The sequence below is a fragment of the Piliocolobus tephrosceles genome, chromosome 12, assembly GCF_002776525.5.
Source record: "Piliocolobus tephrosceles isolate RC106 chromosome 12, ASM277652v3, whole genome shotgun sequence".
NCBI classification, from domain to species: Eukaryota; Metazoa; Chordata; class Mammalia; order Primates; family Cercopithecidae; genus Piliocolobus; species Piliocolobus tephrosceles.
Window position 1 is genome coordinate 100,300,080 of NC_045445.1, and position 21,717 is coordinate 100,321,796.

At 42.0% G+C, this 21,717-nt stretch overlaps 1 protein-coding gene across 3 annotated transcripts in view; it reads right to left on the reverse strand.

The window, feature by feature from the left end:
* The window catches only part of ZNF81 (zinc finger protein 81), a 98,769-nt gene that overhangs the window by 22,959 nt on the left and 54,093 nt on the right, over window positions 1-21,717 (reverse strand). For all 3 annotated transcript variants that reach the window (XM_023201979.1, XM_023201981.1, XM_023201980.1), the window contains 2 exons: window positions 9,168-9,294; window positions 998-1,093 (listed from right to left, as the gene is read on the reverse strand). In XM_023201979.1, the coding sequence (XP_023057747.1) occupies window positions 998-1,093; window positions 9,168-9,294 (223 nt within the window). The remainder of the gene's footprint in view (window positions 1-997; window positions 1,094-9,167; window positions 9,295-21,717) is intronic.

Genomic DNA, 21,717 nt, shown 5'->3' on the forward strand with positions numbered 1-21,717 from the left:
CTATTCATCATTTGAAAGGAATAAACCAGAGATATACTTAATAACACGGATGAATTGCAAAATGATTATGCTGAACAAATGAAGCCAGACCCAAAAGAGTATGTAAGGTATTATTCCATTTATATAAAGCCCTAATAAAGACAAATCGAATCTAGAGTGATAAAAAGCATGTCAGTGGTTGCCTGGGGCTGTATGTATTGACTACAAGGGGCATGAGGGAGCATTCTGTGTGAAGGAATGTTACATATCACAATAGGGGTGGTGGTTACACTGGTGTATACCTTTATCAAAACTCATCAAACTGTCCACTTAAAATAGATACACTTCATTCTGTGTAAATTCTCCCTTAATAAAATGGATTTTAAAAGAAGAAATGCTAAGTGATAGTGACCATAAAGTCAGAAGATGGGAGAGAGGCACTAGGCCATGGGAAGGTAGAGAGGAGTGAGGAATTTGAAGGTGATACTTACAAAGGCAAAGGGAGGTAAGGCTCGTTGTAGATGAGAGTTTGTTGGTACCTAGAGTGAGAAGGTGAGAACAAAAGAAAGAATAAAGTGCAAGAGTACTAGGAAGAACAGAAGCCAGGCAACCAACAGATTTTCAAAAAGTCAAATCCAGTAAAACTGAAATGTATGTGATAATAATCTAAGACTCTGGGGTGTGGTTTAAGGAATTACACATAAAAATGGGATGGAAGGAAAGAATATCCAAGAAAGCAAGACCTCTAGTGAAGAAGCCTGGCATATGATCCAGAGTACAGGAAATGGGACAATTCTCCTGGAAGAAAGCCAAGCAAAGAAGACAGGTGATAACAGTAAGAGAAATAAAGGGAGAGAACAATTTGGCACCCAAGAGGCCAATGCTACCTATCCTCAAGCAATTTCTAAAGTTTCCAACCTTTAAGCAATAACAGCATTTTAAAGGCATCAGTCTTCCTTAGGATAAAAAAAAAAAAAATTACTTCGTGTCCCCATCTGCCTGGGTCACACCCACTCACCTGAACAGCTCTGATGTGGGGCTTCCCCTTCCAATGTCCATGGCCCCTCTCCTTGCTCCAACTTGAAGATGACCTCTGGTTTGGGAACTTCAAACCCTGTTAACAGGACATGATAGAGAATTGGGTCCAGCAAATTGGTCTCCATTTGTTCTTTGGAGAAGTAACCACATTTCATTGGGAAGTGAGTAATAATCATAGAGGTGAAAAGGGACTGAAGAATCTCAGACAAATCAAGGAGGACACCATAATACAGTTCAGATGTCCCAGATAGCTCAGTGGTGGTGAAGGGAAACACAACAAGGCTCTATATTGGTGTCCTAAGGCTGCTGTGACACAGTACCAAAACCTGGTGGCTTACAATAGAAATTTATTGTCTCTCATGTCTAAAGGCTAGAAATCCAAAATCAAGGTGTCAGCAGGGTCATGCTCTCTCTGATGGATCTAGGAGAGAATGCTTTCTAGCATCTTCTAGCTTCTAGTGTTTGTCAGCACTCTTTGGCATTCCTTGGCTTGTGAATACATCACCCCAGTGACATGGCTGTCTTTTACCTGCGTATCTTCTCATTGTCTTCCCTCTACGCATGCTTGTAGCAGCAATACCCCAATTTCTGCCTTCACCTTCATATGGCATTCTCCCTGTGTCCAAATTTCCCCTTTTTATAAGGACATCAGTCAGATTACAGTAGGGCCCACCCTAATGACCTCGCTTTAACTTGATTACCTCTGTAAAGACTCTATTTCCAAATATGGTCACATTCTGAAGTACCGAGGGGTAGGATTTACACATAGTTTTTGGGGAAGACAAAATTCTACCCACAAGAGTCTTCCCTCTAGTTCCCCAAAATTCATGTCCTTCTCACATGCAAAATACATTCACCCCATCCCAACATCCTCCAAAACCTTAGTCATTCTAACATCAACTCGTAAGTCAAAAATCACATCTCGACATCGTCAACTAAAAGTCTCAAGTCTTGGACGCAGCTGGAAACCATCATTCTTAGCAAACTATCACAAGAAGAGAAAACCAAACACCGCATGTTCTCACTCATAGGTGGGAACTGAACAATGAGATCACTTGGACTCGGGAAGGGGAACATCACACACTGGGGCCTATCATGGGGAGGGGGGAGGGGGGAGGGATTGCATTGGGGAGTTATACCTGATATAAATGATGAATTGATGGGTGCTGACGAGTTGATGGGTGCAGCACACCAACATGGCACAGATATACATATGTAACAAACCTGCATGTTATGCACATGTACCCTAGAACTTAAAGTATAATTAAAAAAAAAAAAAGTCTCAAGTCTCATCATCTAATTCATCCAAATCAGTTATGGATGAGACAGGATATAATTCATCCTGGGGAAAAACTGCTCTCTATCTGTGAACCTATGAAACCAGACCACAAGTTATCTGCTTCCAAAATACAATGGTGGGACAGGCATAGGATAGATATTCCCATTCCAAAAGGGAGAAACTGGAATGAAAAAAGAGATCATGGGACCCAAGTCTGAAACCTAGCAGGGAAAATTTGATTAGATTTTAAGGCTTGTGAATAATCTCATTGGCTCCATGATCTGTCCTCTGAGCCCACTGGGTGGCAGGCAGCCCTGAGCCAGGAATGACACCCTTCACTATTACCGCTAATGGTCCACTAGCAAAATTTTTGCTACCTGTCTCTGTGACCTTATGCTCTGCTGTTCTAGAGGTCTTAATTCCAAAGGGAGAAATACTTCCACCAGGAGACACACAATGATTCCACTAAACTAAAAGTTAAAACTCCCACCTGACCACTTCGGGTCCCTCGTGCTCTTGAATCAACTGGCAAACAAGGGAGCTATGGTTTTGGCTGGGGTAACTTTGATCATGGTTACCAAGGGGAATCCTTACATTGCCCAATTTTAGCAAGATTCCTGTTAAGTCAGTTTAGCTAGAATCCCCCAACCTCAATATCCAATCACACTTGATATCTGATCAAATTCCTGACCTATCCCCCACATAATATTCGATCACCCTCACCTGCCTTCTCCAAGAATCTTGTCAGGTCAGTTTAGTAACAATCCCCCTTTTCCCCTGATGTTTCCTCTTAGTCATTTTCCATCTACTCGCCCCACTCTGCTCCTGGGCTATATTTATAAATCCCCACTCATCTATGTTGTATTTGGAATTGAGCCCAGTTCTATACCAAAGTATCTTTTCCCCTATTGTAATAATTCTGAATAAAATCTATTTTCACCGCTTTAACTATTGTCCAGCTCTGGTTTTCTTTGGTATAGATAACCAGGTGCCACAACTCAGATAAGATCATTGATCACTGGACCCAGACTTCTCACCCAGAATCTGAAGTATGCACCTTCGAAGCCTTTGTCTTCACTCCTGACTAACTGGGGACCCATTGATGAGTCCGACTCCTGAGCCTCTGGATGACAGTCCATTGAAGCACAGTAAGGACAGATATATATATAGATATAGATATAGATATATAGATATAGATATATATTTTTTTAAGACAGAGTCTCGCTCTGTCACCCAGGCTGGAGTGCAGTGGTACCATCTCGGCTCACTGCAACTTCTGCCTCCCAGGTTCAAGTGATCCTCATGCTAGAAGGTAGGTTAAAGTTCCAGGTAAGCAGCTGTTTACAAGAAAATAAGTTAGAGTCTCATGCAAGGAAAGGCTGGGTTAGTCTCCTAGACTTCTCTTTGTAAGAGGTTGGGTTCTGTATGGAACAGAAGCTGCGTCTGAGTCCCAAGTTTCTCTATTTAAAACCATAAAAGTACTATTAGTTTAAAAACATGGGAACTTCTCAGTCTACCAAAACATCCCTTTTTGAACCCCTGCTGGCTATATGCTCCACCAACTCTACCTTGTTGGCATGATATTACTAAGGATAGTTTGGAACTTCAAGGGCTTCCTTGGGAAAATTTACATCTCCCCCAACTGTCTCCTCCAAAACCTCTCCCTTCCCATTGCTTCTGCCCCTTCTTCCTTTTACCACCTTTGTTCTTCCCCTTAAGCTCTCTTGAATCCTTTCATAGGTCCCTCTTCAAACCCCTACCTCTTCCACCCCTCTATCTATTCCTGCCAGACCATTCCCTTCCTACTTCAGTCTCTTAACTCCCTATAATCACTTGAACTTTGGGACCCCTCCTCCCATCAGGTGCTCTCAAGAGACTGAGGGAACCCTGAAAGCAACCACCTGAGACTAAAAGAGAAAAAAAAAACTAATTGGAAATAGACTGGACATTGAACCTTTAAATTCTTGAGTCTCCTTTGCCAGTAGAAGCAGCCCTTCTACCCCATCTGAGAAGATTAACCCTACTGTTCCTGAAGCACTTTCAGTGGCTTCTCCTGAGGTACTTGCCTTGACGGGCACTGCCGATTCCCTTAAGAGCCTATGCTCACCATCCTTCTTTGCTTTTAGACATATAACTGGACTCAAGTCAAAGCAGGTCCCAAAAGGTAAAGCACAAAGAATGACCCATGAGGATGTGCGTACACCAAAAGAACGGCATGATTCATTTAATATATGCAGACAGATCTAGAGACTATACAAGGATATGGATATCAAGGGTGTATGATAAAGGTGGAAGAAACAAAAAGTTGGATCAGGCTGAATTGATTGATATGGGCCCACAAAAAGTTGGATCAGGCTGAATTGATTGATATGGGCTCACTAAGCAGAGATTCTGAATTTGATATTGCTGCTGGAGGAATTAGAAAGGGCTCCAACAGTTTGGTTGGCTGGCTGGCTAAACATGGACCAAAAGGTGGTCTACACTAAATGAAGTTCAAATGCCAGAACTGCCTGGGTATTCTGCAGAGGAAGGTATCCAAAGAATTGGACTGTTGGAGGGGATTTATCATGTGAGACCTGTCCATCTACTCTGGGAGGGTCCAGAGGACACACCTGTCACCACGGTGAGAAACAAATTTGTAAGGGGAGCTCAAGCATCCTTGACGAGCTCTGAGTGCTCTTGTCTGTAGGCTGGAACTTACAGTGGGAACTGCAGCCACTGAGTAGGGAAACCTAAGTGCAATGGGGATAGTTGGATCCTGGGGTGGCAGGGGTTAAAGGGAGGTACTTAATCGCCAAATGCAAGGTGAACATGGCTACCACAATAGACAGCAGAGTCAAAGCAACAATCAGAATAGTCTGATTCACAGAGACCTATAGCATTGGCTAGTTGATCATGGTGTCCTGAGAAAAGAAACAGACAGGCAGTCTACACAATAATAAGTTGATCTGTATAAGCAGAGGAGTTCTAGGTCAAGTGAACAAAACTAACTTGAATCATAAAAGCACAAAGTCACAGCCCTTCAATCAATTCCCAGACTTGAGCCTACTTACTGACTCAGACCCAGAACCCCTTGAATGAAGGGGAAGCCAGGTCCCCTTAGGGAAGGACCCTGGTACACTGCCAAAAACTTATACTATGAAATCTTTCTCCCAGTGTTCCCCAAAGGGACCTATGGCCTTTATATCAAGATAACTAGGTATTGGGAAAAAAGAACAATCAGACATTTTGGGAATTACTAGACACTGGCTCTGAACTGCCACTAATTCCAGGAGACCCCAAACACCACTATGGTCCACTAGTCAGGGTAGGAGCTTACAGAAGTGTAGTGGTTAATGGAGTTTTAGTTGAGGTCCATCTCACAGTGCGTCCAGTGGGTCCCTGAACCTATCCTGTGGTTATTTCCCCAGTTCCTGAATACATAATTGGAAGGACATATTCAGTAACTGGCAGAATCCCCACATTGGTTCCCTGACCTGTGGAATGAGGGTTACTATGGTGGGGAAGGCCAAGTGGAAGCCACTAGAGCTGCCTCTACCTAGGAAAATCGTAAACCAAAAGCAATACCACATTCCTGGAGGGACTGCGGAAATCAATGCTACCATCAGGGATATGAGGGATGCAGGTATGGTGATTCCCACCACATCCCCATTCACCTTTCCTATTTGGCCTGTGCAGAAAATAGACGGCTTTTGAAGAATGACACATTACTGTAAATGTCACCAAGTGGTGACTCTAATTACACTTGCTCTTCAAAATGTGGTTTCATTGCTTAAGCAAATTAACATATTCCCTGGTACCCAGTATGCAGCTATTGATCTGGCAAATGATTTTTTGTGATACTTGTTAGTAAAGACCACTAGAAGCAGTTTGTTTTTGGCTGGCAAGGTCAGCTATACACCTGTACTGTCCTACCTCAGAGGTATATCAACTCTCCAGACCTATGTCATTATTTAGTCTGCAGGCATCTTGATCACCTTTCCCTTCCACAAGATATCACACTGGTCCATGACATTAATGAGATAATGCTGATTGGACCTAGTAAGCAAGAAGCAGCAACTATGCTAGACTTATGGGTAAGATATTTACATATCAGAGTGGGAAATAAATCTGAAAAAAAATCTAAGGGCCTTATACCTCAGGGAAATTTCTAGGGGTTCAGTGGTACAGGGCATGTCAAGATATCCCTTCTAAGGTGAAGCAAAAGCTGTTGTACCTTCCTATAAGGAAAAAAAAAAAGGCACAATGCCTACTGGGCCTCTTTGGATTTTGGAGGTAACACATTCCTGATTTGGGTAAAGCTACTCTGGTCCATTTACCAAGTTATCCAAAAAGTAGCTAGTTTTCAATGGGACCCAGAACAAGAGAAGACTCTACAACAGATCCAGGCTGCTGTGCAAGCTGCTCTGCCACTTGGACCATAGGATCCAGCAGATCCAATGGTGCCTGAAGTGACAGTGGCAGATGGGGATGCTGTTTGGAGCCTTTGGCAATCCCCTATAGGTGAATCACAGTGCAGATCTTTAGGATTTGGGAACAAAGTCCTGCCATCCTTTAGTAGTGGATAACTACTCTCCTTTTGAGAAACACTTTTTGGCTTGCTATCGGGCCAGAATTTACTCACCCACTGAATTTAAGCATATTAGTTAGTGGAGAAGAAACTTAACAAGGATTTCCTCAGTAACAGCAAGTGAACATGGAAGAGCTCAGTGCTGAACCTCTGCCCCACAGTGGGGGTGCTGGAAATGTGGCATAGAGAAGACCCACTCCCCACTGCTGCTGATAGCACCCAAGTCCTTCTGATTGAGGCCCAACCTGTTGATGGTCTGAGGCCAGCAGCAGGCTCTGGTGCACTGGGCCTGGGCATTATTGGGGCCATGTTGCTTGAGAATGTACCCCAAAGTGGGTAGTAAACTCCATCTACTAAGGCTAAATACCTGTACAAAATTGACAGTCAACAAGAACCATAAGGGAAAGTTAAAAAGATATATATATTTGGTCTTCATCACCTGATATGGTTTGGATCTGTGTCTCCTATAAATCTCATGTCAAATTGTAATCCCCAGTGTTGGAGATGGGGCCTGGTGGGAGGTGACTGGATCATGGGGCAGATTTCTCATGAATGGGTTAGCACCATCCCCTTGGTGCTGTTCTCATGATAGTGAATGAGTTCTCATGAGATCTGGTTGTTTAAAGGTATGCAGCACCTCCCCCTCACTCTTACTCTTGCTCCCACCATGTAATATGCTTGCTTCCCCTTTGCCTTCTGCCATGATTGGAAGCTTCCTGAGGCCTCCTGAGAAGCAGGAGCCACTATGCTTCCTTTACAGCCTGCAGAACCATGAGCCAATTAAACCTCTTTTCTTTATAAATTACCCAGTCTCAGGCATTTCTTTATAGCAATGTGAGAACAAACGGACTAATACATGGTGTAACCTCAGATCAGACATGATAACCTTGGCCCTGCCCCCTCAGCCCTGAAAACAAAGAGATGGTCCTGTTCTCTGAAACTAAGGAGGCAATGGGTCCCCCCATCTCCTCAGCCTGTGCCTTCAGGGCCTGTGGTGGCAGCTACAGCCCTACTAGCTTCTGAACTATCCTCAAAGTCATTCTTCCCTTTTCTTGAAGGATAACACATGATCACAGTCAAAACAGCTTTACCATCACATTTCCTGCATATAGAATCCCAGAAGTCCAAGAGCCTTCCTTCATTTTCTCCTGTCTCTGTCCCCTTCAGTCCAACCTGGAAGCATTTCTAGTGAGACAGTTGACTGGATCCACAAGTCACATACCTAATCTCTTTAGTAATTGGTTGTCCAGACACACCCTTGGTATGTTCTTTCCAGAGTACACTTTCTGAATTTTTGCCATATGGATAGGCTGAAAATTTTCCATATCTTCAAGTTCTGGTACCTTTTTCCTAACAATTCTTTCTTCAATTTATCTCTTTCTTCTCACATTTTACTATAGCAGCACAGAGAAACCAGGCTGTGCTTTCAACACTGCTTGGAAATCTCCTCAAATAAATATTCAGGTTCATCACACACAAGTTCTACTTTTTACCCAACAGAATGCAATTCAGCCATGTTCTCTGGTACTTTATAACAAGGATTGCTTTTCTTCCAGTTTGCAATAATATGTTCCTTATTTCTATCTGAGATCTCACTAAAAGTACCTTTAACATTCATGTTTCTACCAATAGTCTCGTTAAGGCAATCTAGGCTTTTTCTGTCAAGCATATCAAATCCTAGCCCCTAGCTTCAGCCTCTACCCATTACCCAATTCCAAAGCCACTTTCACATTTTTAAGGTATTTATCACAGCTGCACCCCATTTCCAAGTATAAAACTCTGTATTAGTTTCCTAGGGTTGTTATAACAAAGTACCACAAACTAGGGGGCTCAAAACAACAGAAATTTATTGTCTCACAGTTCTGGAGGCCAGAACTCCAAAACCAAGGTGTTAGCAGGGCCATACTCTCTTTGAAGGTGCTAGGGAAGGAACTGTTCCAGGCCTCTCTGAAATTCTGGTGGCCTCAAGTGTTTCTTGGCTTACAGATGTATCATTCTAGTCACATTCCATCTTCTCCCTGTGTATCTTCATATTGTCTTCCCTCTGTGTGTGTGTGTGTATGTATGTGTGCGCACGTGTCTGTGTCCAGTTTTCTCCTTTTTATAAGGACACCAATTATATTAGATTAAAGCCTACCCTAATGATCTCATTTTAGCTTGATTACTTCTGTAAAGACTCTATTTCCAAATAAGGTCACATTCTAGGGGACTGGGAGATTAGGACTTCAACATATTTTATTTGGGGGACACAATTTAACCCATAACAGGCTCCTCACAACTTCACAGGATGGTTGTCCTTACCTACTGAGAGCAGGTGGCTGTAGTTCTCCAACATTACATCCTGGTACAGGCGTCTTTGTGTAGAGTCCAGTTGCTGCCACTCCTCTCTACTGAAGTCCACAGTCACATCCTTAAATGACACTGATACCTGTAACAACACAATCTTGTTCAAGGCAACATGATCAGCACTGGAGGATGGAGAGAAGACAGATAGGAAGTTCTTTTTATACTTTTTCATCATAATATACCATATGGTATGCCCATTAAATACTTAGTGTGTATATACACACACACACACACACACACACACACACAAAATATTGTGTAGAATACAAAAATCTAATCATAAATTCCTGCTATTCATTATGTAGGACATTTAGTCTTCCATTTCTTAAAAATTATAATTTTTAGTAAGGATTTGACCTTGATCCTATTTTGTTGCTCATTTTTATGAGAAATTTGTGCTCTATAACTTTTAGAGGGAAGCACATATATCCCCTCCATCCCAATTTTTAACAGTTTCACATAGCTCCCTCTCCTGTTGCTTTCATTTACTCTTCAAAAATACTGCCTTTTTCTCTTGATGCCCTTTTATTGCTCATTTCTAATTTAATTCCGTGGTGGTCAGAAAGTATACTCTGTATGATTTCAACATCTGGTCTACCTAGGATAATGGTCCATGTCTCCCTGAAAAGAATATCTATTTGGCTATTGATGGCTGTAGTCTTCTGTAATATATAAATCAAGTTGGTTGAGTGTTGCTGAAATTTCCTATCGCATTACTGATTTGTTTTCTACTTGTTTAATCACTTATTTGTCAAGATTTTGGTAAAAACTAACAAATGTTAAAGTTTATATGGCTATGTGAAGGACCCAGAATACCCAAAAGCAAGAAAAGTATGAAGGATTTATACCCCCTAATGTTAAGATTTACTGTAAAGCTACAGTAATTCCAGCAGTATGGGACGATGTAAGCACAGACAGATATATCATTAGAACAGAATAAAGTCCAGAAACAGACCCACACATGTACGGACAATTGTTTTTTGACAAAAGTGCCAACGTGATTCAATGGGCGAAAGGGAAGTCTTTTCAACAAATTGTGTTGGAAGAGATAGATATCAGTATTAGGAAAAAAACACAAACCTTGACCCACCCCTCAAACCATATACAAAAATTAACAAAAATTAAGTTTCAGTATGACTGCATTGCTTATATCAGACCAACCTTCATACACATAACAACTATAAACTCTGAACAAAAAATATTAAGATACTAAGGAGCAACCCAATTCAGGCATCTATGGGAGGACAGCTGACACTTCGAAGAAAGGCTGGCACTTTAGCTTGTGAATAGGCCCAGTCAGTGCCATGTGGCACAACTAAAATTCCAAGAGAAGTGGTACATGCTTGTGGTCCCAGCTACTTGGGAGGCTGAGGCGGGAGGACTGATTAAACCTGAGAGGTCAAGGCTGCAGTGAGCTATGATTGCACCACTGCACTCCAGCCTGGACGACAGAGCAAGACCCTGTCTCAAAAAAAAAAAAAAAAAAAAAGAGAGAGAGAAGAAAAGAAAACTACCAGTGTTACTGATTTGAAGAATCGAAGGGGAGTTCTGCAGTCATCACTATCATGGAAAATCAAGGGGGAATCCAGAAAGGCATTGAAAGAGAGAAGGGTGCCTAAATTCTGTGATGAACTCTGCCCAGATCTCTGGTTGACCAGCTAAATGAACTGAAATTTGAGCTACCACATACCACAGAGAAAACATTTCCCAGTTCGAGCCTAGCCAAGTTAAGTGCTCCCTACACAAAGCAAAACAAAAAATAATCAACAATAGTCAGAGGAATTAAACAGAATCAAGCATCTCTAATATATGTTTCACAACAAAGATACAATCCAAAACAACTCAACAGAGAGACACAGAAAGGTGTGGAGAGAAAGGGAAGAGGCTCAAGAGAAAATGCACTCAGAGACTGACCTGAGGTGATCCAGATGCTAGAATTAGCAGAAAAGCACTTTAAATCAGTTAGTTATAATTATGCTCAAAAACATACAAATATGTTCATAATGAACGAATACATAGGATAGGCCAACTGAGAAATACAAACTATTAAAAAAACTGAAAAATACAATCTGAACCTAAAAAGTTCACTGGATGGGCTTGAGAGAAGAATACAGATAACTGAAGGAAGAGGTAATTAACTTAAAGATAGACCAACAGAAATTATCCAATCTGAAAAGCAGAGAGAACAAAATTGAAAATAAAAACAAATAGTCTCAGGGATGATGCTATGGTTTGAATGTTTGTTATCCCTCCGAAATTTATGTTGAAACTTAATCCCAATGCAACAGTATTAAGAGGTATGGCCTTTAGGAGGTATTTAGGTCATGAGGGCTCATGAATGGGTTAGTGTTCTTTTAAAAGGGCTGGAGGGAACTAGCTACATCCTTTCTTTTTGACCTTCTACCCTTTCCACCATATGAGGACACAGAATTCACCCCCTCTGGAGGACACAGCAACAAGGCGCCATCTTGGAAGCAGAGAGCAGCCCTCACTGGACACCTAAGCTGCTGGTGCCTTTATCTTGGACTTTTCAGCCTCCAGAACTGTGAGAAATACATTTCCATTGTTTATAAGATACCCAATCTCAGGGATGTTGTTACAGTAGGACAAACAGACTAAGACAGGTGAGTAAGACAAAAATCAAAAGATCTAACATACATGCAATTTAAGACCCAGAAGGGGAGAAGGGCAGAAAAGACATTTTTAAAAATAATGTGCAGAAATTTCTCAAATTTGGTTGAAAGACATACGTTTATAGATTCAATAAGTTTTGCAAATTCCAAACAGAATAATACACATAAAACCATTCCTAGGAGCATCATAGTCAAACTATTGAGAACCAAAGAAGACAAGATTTTAAAAGCAGATGGAAAAGCAAAAAACAAACAAAAAACCCCCACAAATATTACACATAGAGAAATGGTGATTCAAGTGACCACTTTCTGCTCAACAGAAGAAGTGGAGGCTAAAATACAGTTGGATGGTACTTTTAAAATGCTGAAGAAAATAAAGTATTATCTGGCTGGTTAAATGTTAGGAGTTCTTTGATTAGTTCTCAAGGCCTAGGAATAATTCTTCATGGCTTTTGGCTCCACACTCTGGGTTCCTGGCACCACCATCTGAGTCATCCTTCCTTTTTCATGAAAAGCAACAAAAGAATGTGCTCAACCTGCTTCCTGTCAGAAGAGTATTGGGGGGCTAACATGTTTTCACATTTTTTATTGTTTATATCCCTTTCAGTCCAAAGTGGTAGTATTTCTGCTAATACAGTTTGCTCTAAAATTTTATTTTCTGTGAATCTCACTGGGTTCACTCCATTAGATAAAAGCTGTACCCATAGATCTCTCTGAAATTTAGCATTTCTCTAACATTCTCCTTAAAATCTTTTCCAGCCTCCACCAACTTCTCAGTTTGAAGGACACTCCTGCATTTTCAGGCTGCCCCATTCCCAGTACCAAAATCTGTGTTAAATCACTCTAAAACATAGTAAGTTAAAACAACTGAATCACTCAGCACAACAGCCTGCAAGAAACTGAATCTTACCAACAATCACTTGAGTAAGCTTGGAAGTGGATCCTTCCCTAGTCAATCTTCAAGATGGATGTAGCCCCAGCCAACATGGACTGCAGCCTTGTGAGAGACCCTAAGCCACAACTGGATTCCTGACCCAGAGAAACTGTGAGGTAATAGATGAGGGCAGCTCACAATATGGCAGCTTCCTTCATCAGAGCAAGCGAGAAGAGCCAGAGAGAATAAGCGAGAAGAGCCAGAGAGAAGAGCCAGAGAGAATATGCTCACAACACGGCAGCTTCCTTCATCAGAGCAAGCAAGAAGAGACAGAGAGAATATGCCAGCAAGCTATCTTACAATCTCTTTTTTTTTTTTTTTTTTTTTTTCCCGCTCTGTCGCCCAGGCTGGAGTACAGTGGTGTGATCTCAGCTCACTGCAACCTGCGCCTCCCGGGTTCAGGCAATTCTCTGCCTCAGCCTCCCAAGCACCTGGGATCACAGGCGCCTGCCACCACGCCCAGTTAATTTTTATATTTTTAGTAAAGATGGGGTTTCATCATCTTGGCCAGGCTGGTCTTGAACTCCTAACCTCATGATCCACCCGCCTTGGCCTCCCAAAGTGCTGGGATTACAGGCGTGAGCTACCACGCCCAGCCACAATCTCTTATAACCTAACCTCAGAAGGGCCATCCCATCACTTTTGCCATATTCTGTTTATTAGAAGCAAGTCACTAGGTCCAGCCCATACACAAAGGGAAGTGGATTGCACAAAGGTGTGAATATTGAGTAGTGGGGATCACTGAGAGCCATTTTAGAAGGCTGCTTACTACAATGTATCAGAATTTGTGAGAAGCAGATAAAAGACAAATTTAGAAGGAAATTTATAGCTTTAAACACTTACATTACAAAAGTCTAAATCAGTGTCCTAAAATTTACCCTCAAGAAGCCATTAGCTAATAGAAAATGAAGGACCAAATAAACCTAAAGGAAGTAAAAGAAAGGAAATACTAAAGAACAGAAATAGAAAACAAATCATAGAAAAAGTTAACAAAAAATTAACTTGAGCTAGATTATAGACCTAAACATAAAAGCTGAAACTAAAAATGCCCTACAAGGAAATGTAAGAGGATATCTTTGCAACCTTGACGTAAGCATGGATTTCTTGACATAGTACAAAAAACCCCAGCCATAACAGAAAATCTTCAAAAACTGGACCTTATCAAAATTAAAACTTATGCTCATCAAAAGACAGTATTGAGAAAATGAAAAGTCAAGCCACAGACTGGGAGAAAATATTTACAATACATATACAAAACACCCATATTAAGAATGTAGAAAGAACTCCTAGAAAGTAATAAGAAAAAGACATATAGCCCAATTTTTTTTTAATGAGCAAAATACTTGAGTAGACACAAAAAAGATATACAAATGGCCAATAAAGCACATGAAAAGATGTTCACCATCATTAGTTGTAAGGGAAATGCAATTTAAGGTATATTGAGAAAGCACTAGACACTCACTAGAAAAGCTAAAATTAAAAAGAAACTCAAAAATTGCTGGTGGGAATGTAAAACCAAGCCATCACTTTGGAAACTTGTTTGACAATTTCTTTTTTTGTTTTTTGAGACAGTCTTGCTCTGTCACCCAGGCTGGAGGCAGTGGCGCGATCTTGGCTCACTGCAACCTCTGCCTCCCAGGTTCAAGGGATTCTCGTGCCTCAGCCTCCCTAGTAGCTGGGATTACAGGCATGTGCCACCACACCCGGGTAATTTTTGTATTTTTAGTAGAGACAGAATTTTGTCATGTTGGCCAGGCTGGTTTTGAACTCCTGGCCTCAAGTGATCCACTCACCTCAGCCTCCCAAAGTGTGGGATCACAGGCCTGAGCCACTGTGCCGGACCTTGTTTGACAGTTTCTAATAAAGTTAAACATATACCTACCATATAATTTAGCAATTCCATTTCTTAGTAGTTACTAAAAAGAAATGAAAACATACATCCTCAGAAAACTTCTATAAGAATGCCCATAGCAGGCTTGATTCATGATAATCAGAAACTAGACACATTCCAAATGTTCATCAACACATGAATATCTACACAAATTGTGGTGTCTTCATGCAATGGAATACTCAGCAACAAAAAAGGAAAAATCCACGGATAGACACAACAACCTGGATGAATCTCAAAAGCATTATGCTATTTTACAAACAGAAGCCAAACACTGAAGTCAGACACAGATGGTAGGATTCCATTACAAAGACAGGACAATCAAGAATTTTAATCTACAGGGATTAACATTAATCTATAGGGATTTTAATCTACAGGGATTAAACCTTAACAATGGTTGTTGCCTCAAGGGGAGAATAGTGACTGGTCAAGAGGGAACTTTCTATATTTTAATTTGTATGCTGGCTACATGGGTATGTATATATATGTACATATATGTGTGTATATGGGTGTATATATATGTACATATATATACACACACACATATACTTGTCAAAACTCATCAAACTATACATTTAAGATCTGAGCAATTCAGCATATTTCAAATATAACTCAATTTCGAAAACCACAAAAAAACAAAAGGACATGTTAGAAACATATTCAAGAGGCTGGGTGTGGTAGCTCATGCCTATAATCCCAGCACTTTGGGAGAATCGCTTGAGGCCAGAAGCTCAAGACTAGGCTGGGCAACACAGTGAGACCCCATCTCTAAAAAAGTTTAAAAATTAGCCAGGCATGGTGGTATAAGCCTGTAGTCCCAATTGCCTGGAAGGCTGAGGAGGGAGGATCGTTTGAGCCCAGGAGTTTGAGGTTACAGTGAGCGATGGATGCATCACTGCACTCCAGCCTGAGTGACAGAGTGAGAACCTGACTCTAAAAATAAAATAAAATAAAATAAATATATTGAAATATATTCAGGGTACACTGTGGGCCCCAAATAGAAAACAGTCAATTCTACTGGGGATGTAGGTTTAGGTTCCAAAAGTTGGTGCAGTTTAAACTGTCTCTTGGAAAAAAAATAATAATTGAGAAGATAAGTGGGGGAAATACTTTCCAGAAGAGACAAGAATAGTGTGGAAACAGAAAATACACGGTGAATTAAGTAAAGAGCAAACAGCTCTGTAAAAAAGAGAGAAGACTATTTATATGTCAGTGCTATGGTTTGAATATTTGTCCCCTCTATCATAAATAAGCAGCAACTATCTGGGGCCGGTGGCACAGGGGTAAGAAGAATTTACCAAGACAGTTGTAGGTGAAGAAAGGCAGATTTATTAGAGAGAGTAGGAAAATATGTTGCAAGGGTGCAATGGGCAGACCAGCAAGAGATGAGCTAACTGCACAGAAAGAAAGGCTTGCTGGGGATTTTATAGAATGGTGTTAATGATGTATGCTGAAAAGGGCTTTGTGCAGTACTGATAACACCAGCTGAAGGTCTGGTGATAGTTGGGCGCAGGAAGATTGTGAGTTATTTGTGCAGGAGGGCTATGTGTCCTGGACCATGAAGAAAGGCAGACTTGTAGCTTACCTGCTTTCTCTTTTTGCTTTCCTTCAGTCCCACTAGCCCAACTCCTTTTCCCTAATTAGGACTCCACACCCTCCAAAATGGATTAATCCATTCATAGATTAATGGGTTATCACAGAAGTGGAACTTGTGGCTTTATTTTATTTTTTTATTTTTTTATTTTTTTATTTTTTTTTTTGGAAAATAGTTTTTATTGACCCTGAACATGCAGATAACATGGCTGTTCCTATCAAAGCAACCCAAAGACAGTTCGGAGGAAGAGAGACCTGAGCTAGCATGCTCAGCCCCCCCTTGCCACGTGATACCCTGTACCACCTCAGGACCCTGCAGAGTCCCCACCAAAGAGAAGGCCCTCACCAGATGTGGTCCCTTGACCTGGGACTTCTCAGCCTCCATAACTGTAAGAAATAAATTCCTTTTCTTTATAAATTACCCAGTTTCAGGTATTCTGTTATAAGCAACAGAAAATGGAAGTTAAACAGTTAGGGAGGTGATTATGAGAAAAACATTCAGGTAAGCATGCTGGAGTCTGATCATGGAAATAGCACGAATTCTTTTAAGTAACAGATTGCCAATGAAGTGTTTTATATATCAAGAAAGAGGCATTACTGAGTTTTATACTAAAATTATTATCCCACCCACAACTACTTCATTTCAGGGTACACAAATAGTTGATTTTGGAAATTTATTCTTTACAGAAGAATTCCAGCCGAGAAATGCTAATAAAAGCAATGATCATGAGGCCAGGTGCAGTGACTCATGCCTGTAATTCCAGCACTTTGGGAGGCCAAGGCCGGCAGATCACTTCAGCCCAGGCATTTGAGACCAACCTGGGCAACATGGCAAAACCCCGTCTGTACAAAAAATACAAAAAATTAACCAGGCATGGTAGCACACACCTGTAGTCCCAGCTACTTGGGAGGCTGAGGTGGGAGAATAACCTGAGCTTGGGAGGTCAAGGCTGCAATGAGCTGTGATGCACCACTGTGCTCCAGCCTGGATGACAGAGCAAGACCCTGCCTCAAATAAAAAAGCACTGATCATCAATGACTGCTGAAACCATTGAGTCAAAGACTGAAGAAATTTTATAATGTATGAACCAGGCTGACAATCCCTGAACACACAGACATACTTAAGTATTATGCACCTCCCGGAAGGATGAATCAGCAAGTGTGTTCAACACCACTTATGAAGTATTCTTGCCAAAAAAAATTAAATCTGAATTGATCAAGCCTCTAGATTCATCAGTTCATATTAAAATAAAGATACAGGAACACATTAATAACACCACAAGAATACAATTAGCAAATTCCAAAATGTGGGATATAGCACAGGGCAAATGGCCCAGTTTCTTCAACAAATAAATAGCAAGGAGAAAAACGAGAGAGAGGAGAATCTGGGAGATTTGCCATAGATTAAAAGGGACTTGAGAGGCTGTTGAGAGATGGTTTTCCACAGGTCTCTGCACATCTTGAAAGCAGACTCACTGACTGCCTTTTTTCCAACTTACCTTTTCAAGACTGTTAATATAGCAAGCAGCCCTGGAAGACAGAGTCTCCCTCCAGAACAAAGGGCAGGTTATACTAGAAATTATACTAAATGTAATTTCTCCCTTCAGAACAAAGGAGAGGCAGACTTATTGCCCATTATAAAAGATCTGGTGTCCATAAATTTAGGCTTTCTCTCCTATAATGGAACCCACTGTATGTGCAGGTATCATCTAGCCCTCTGCATTGCCTTGTGGAAACTGAGGCTCAGAGAAGCAGCACAAATGCTAACACTCCGGCTACCACTATTGCCACAAGTATTATAAAGTCCTTTATCTCTTACTGAGGAGTCTTGTATTTTTTTGCCAGCAACCATGATACTGTGCTGGGTTTTTATGTTGCAAGTAGGGTAAAATCTCAGACCCTTCACAGTTCTTGGAAGTTCTGGTGATTAGGAAGTTCTCTCTGGTCAGTGAGGAGGCCACTCACAGAGATGTAGCTTTCTGGAAAAGGAAAGATGAGGGCCTTGTAGACCCCTGGAAGGAAAAAATAATCCCCCCAACTCCCTGCCATGGATGTCCATTGTCTAATCCCTGGAACCCGTGAATATAGTATACTACATAGCAAAAGGAAATTAAGGTTGCATATGGTATTAAGGTTTTAAATTAGCAGACCTAAAATATGGAAATTATCATGTATCATCCAGGTGGGGCCAATGTAACCACAAGGATCTTTAAAAGAAGAGTGGCCAGGCGGGGTGGCTCACGCCTGTAATCCCAGCACTTTGGCGGATCACGAGGTCAGGAGTTCAAGACCAGCCTGACCAACATGGTGAAACCCCATCTCTACTAAAAATACAAAAATTAGCCAGGCATGGTGGCGCACACCTGTAATCCCAACTACTCGGGAGGAGGAGGCAGGATAATCGCTTGAACCCAGGAGGTGGAGGTTGCAGTGAGCCAAGATCACACCACTGCACTCCAGCCTGGGCAACAGAGTGAGACTTTGTCTCAAAAAAAAAAAAAAAGAAGAAGAAGAAGAAGAAGAAGAGTGAGGAAGAAGAGAAGGTTAGAGTGATCCAATGTGAGAAGAACTGGACTCACTGTTGCTGGCTTTGAAGATGGAGGAAGCAGCCACAAGCCAAGGAATATGGGTGGCCTCTAGAGGTTGGAAAGGGCAAAGAAATGGAGTTTTCCTTAGAGCCTTGAGGAAGGAATGAGCTTTGCCATCTTGATTAATTTAGACCAGTGAGAACCATTTTGGACTTCTGAACTACAGAACTATAGGATAACAAACTTCTGTTATTTTAAGCCACTAAGTTTGTGGCAGTTTGTTACAGCAGTGATAGAAAACTAATATATGGGGCAATTAAGAGGATTTAAGGTGAATCAGCAGTGAATATGTTGACTAAATTGTATGGTCAACTGTGTAATAAATGGTCTTCCACTTTACTGCTTGTCAATGAGGAGGAACTGGAGAAATTATTACACACTAAGTGACAGGAAGAAGGTTTAAAGAGTCTCCTAGTTATTCCAAACTCTCACCCAGGTGGGGGACTTCCTCACCAATCTGATGGTCAGTCTCAGGTTCCCCCCAATGGGGGGATGCCACTGAGGGGAATGCCACCCGATACAGAGGTCTGTGCATACTGAAAACATGAGAGGTTCACTGGGTTGAGTCCTGAGAGGCTGCTTCATTGCTTGAAACTGAAAGTAAATGGGAAGACTTGCTTACTGGCATAGCGCTGCGCCCTCTCACTCCATGCCTGGTCCCTCTGTCCCCTTCTACCCTTAGTAATGACCAGTACTAAGGATCATTGGTGGGAGGGGTGGAGATGCAGTTCCCAACCCTTTTGCAGGCAATAGTTACAGAAAAGAACATCTACACTCAAGACAGAAAAAGAGGAAAGTTCATGACTGGTAGGCACAGAAACCAGGAAAATGGGCAGAACTTTGGCTGGTCTGGTTGCACGACAGGCAGGAGGGGATGTAAAGCTTGTTAAGGAAGAATGGCAACAGCTGGGGTGTTCACAGCTCGGCCCCTCCTGCAGTCTATCATGCCAACCTTAGAGCCCTTCAGAAGCAACAGGAAAAGGTCTCAGAGGTTTTTTGCAGTAGATTCTGGCTGCTGTCATTAGGCCTATAGTTAGCCCTCTTGGTAAGCTGCCTGAGATGAACTCTTATGGGAAATCACAGATGAGGCATTGACTAGCATTGGGCTCTTACTGCCCTGTATTGGATCTATAATGCTAGGAAATGAGAAACTGACCCAAAGAATTCAAGATTTTTTTAGGTCAGCTCACACTGTCCTGGAAAACTCCCCTCATTTTTATGTTTAAAACTAAGCAAGAACTTAAGGTATGCTATCAGGAAAATGGGCAGCAAATGCGCCAGTTTAAAGCGAACATCTTGAAAGTAAGAAGTTGCTACTGTGCTAGTAGAGCCTGAGTTTACCAATGGGCATGACTAGAAAGCAATGTGGCCACGGCTGTAGAACTGAGGCATCCCCAGGTCGAAAAAGATGGTGTCAATAAGGCTGAGCTTGCCGCCCGATACAGAGTTCTGGGCATACTAAAAACATGAGAGGTTCACTAGGTTGAGTCCTGAGCAGCTGCTGCATTGCTTGAAACTGAAAGTAAATGGGAAGACTTGCTTACTGGCATGGCGCTGCGTCCTCTCACTCCATGCTTGGTCCCTCTGTCTCCTTCTACCCTGAAATCGGCTGTTTTTAATAAATGATTAGAGAGGGGACAGAGTCCTCCCTGTTTCCTAGAGGGACCAAAGGCCACCATACACGTCCCTCTGAGTGTGCTGGAGAACTTCAGGGAAGGGAGGGACTCGGACTTCTAAGGCTTGGTTGGATACAGTCGCCCAAGGGACCATCCCATCTGATCTCAAGGTGTGGAAGGGAGAACCCAATTCAACTGATGGGGTTTAGGCAGGGATTAGTGAGGAAGGGAAACTAAAGTGACCTTCTGGGTAGGGCCCTTTGGGCCAATTCAATGTACTGTTATTGGGGCTTCCATGACTGAGTATATCACTGGCATGATGTTTTACATGCCTGTGCTGTGAATGCTCATCCAGTCCAAAGAGGATTCTCCTGTTCAGGGACTGCCATATGTAGACACATGGTAGTGAGACATGCAAGCCACTCCCCAACCCATCTACCTTTCTCTCCCAGGTGGTCCAACAAAAAGGAGAGAAAGAATCCCTGGAGGACAAAGAGCAATCACAGCTTCAATTAAGGACAGAAAGGCAGCAGGCATAGTGAGATATGTAAGATGTCAATACAACAGCCCTATATGGCCAGTGAAAAAGATTAGCAGGAGCTGGAGGCTGACAGGGGATTACTGCCAACTGAATTCAGTTGTTGCTCCCATAGTCCTGGCTGTTACAAACATAGTGACTATAACTGAATACACTGCACAAGCGAATGGCATTTGGGACACTGTGTTGGACATTGCCTATGTTTTCTTTTCTACCCCACTGGAGTTGGAAGACACTTCCATGGGTCTCTTGTGCTCCTACACATCTTGCTGGGTATGACTAGACAGCAAGGCCTGGACTGCTCTTGACCTGGATACGTCTCAGGCTTATATCTGCATCAAGCAAGTTTGAACCTTGCCTACAGGCGGCTGTTCAGCAGCAGGTTCCCTGGGATGTGTTCATTTCCTGCAGTGCACCTCACTCACTGCATGTGCAGGCACTCATCAAGGACAATCTGAGCCACCCCTGTGGGAACTGGGATATGGAGAACCCCTAGCCTATAAGGTTAAAAAAGAGTTGAATTTTCACTGTTGCCAAGGGGGAAAAAAATGCCTTTTCTCTTCTTCCCTTTTCTAGAGCATTTCCTTGAGAAGATTTATATTCTCTTCAATATGTACATAAATCTTTTTTTTTTTTGAGACGGAGTCTTGCTCTGTTGCCCAGGCTGGAGTGCAGTGGTGCAATCTCAGCTCACTGCAAGCTCCGCCTCCTGGGT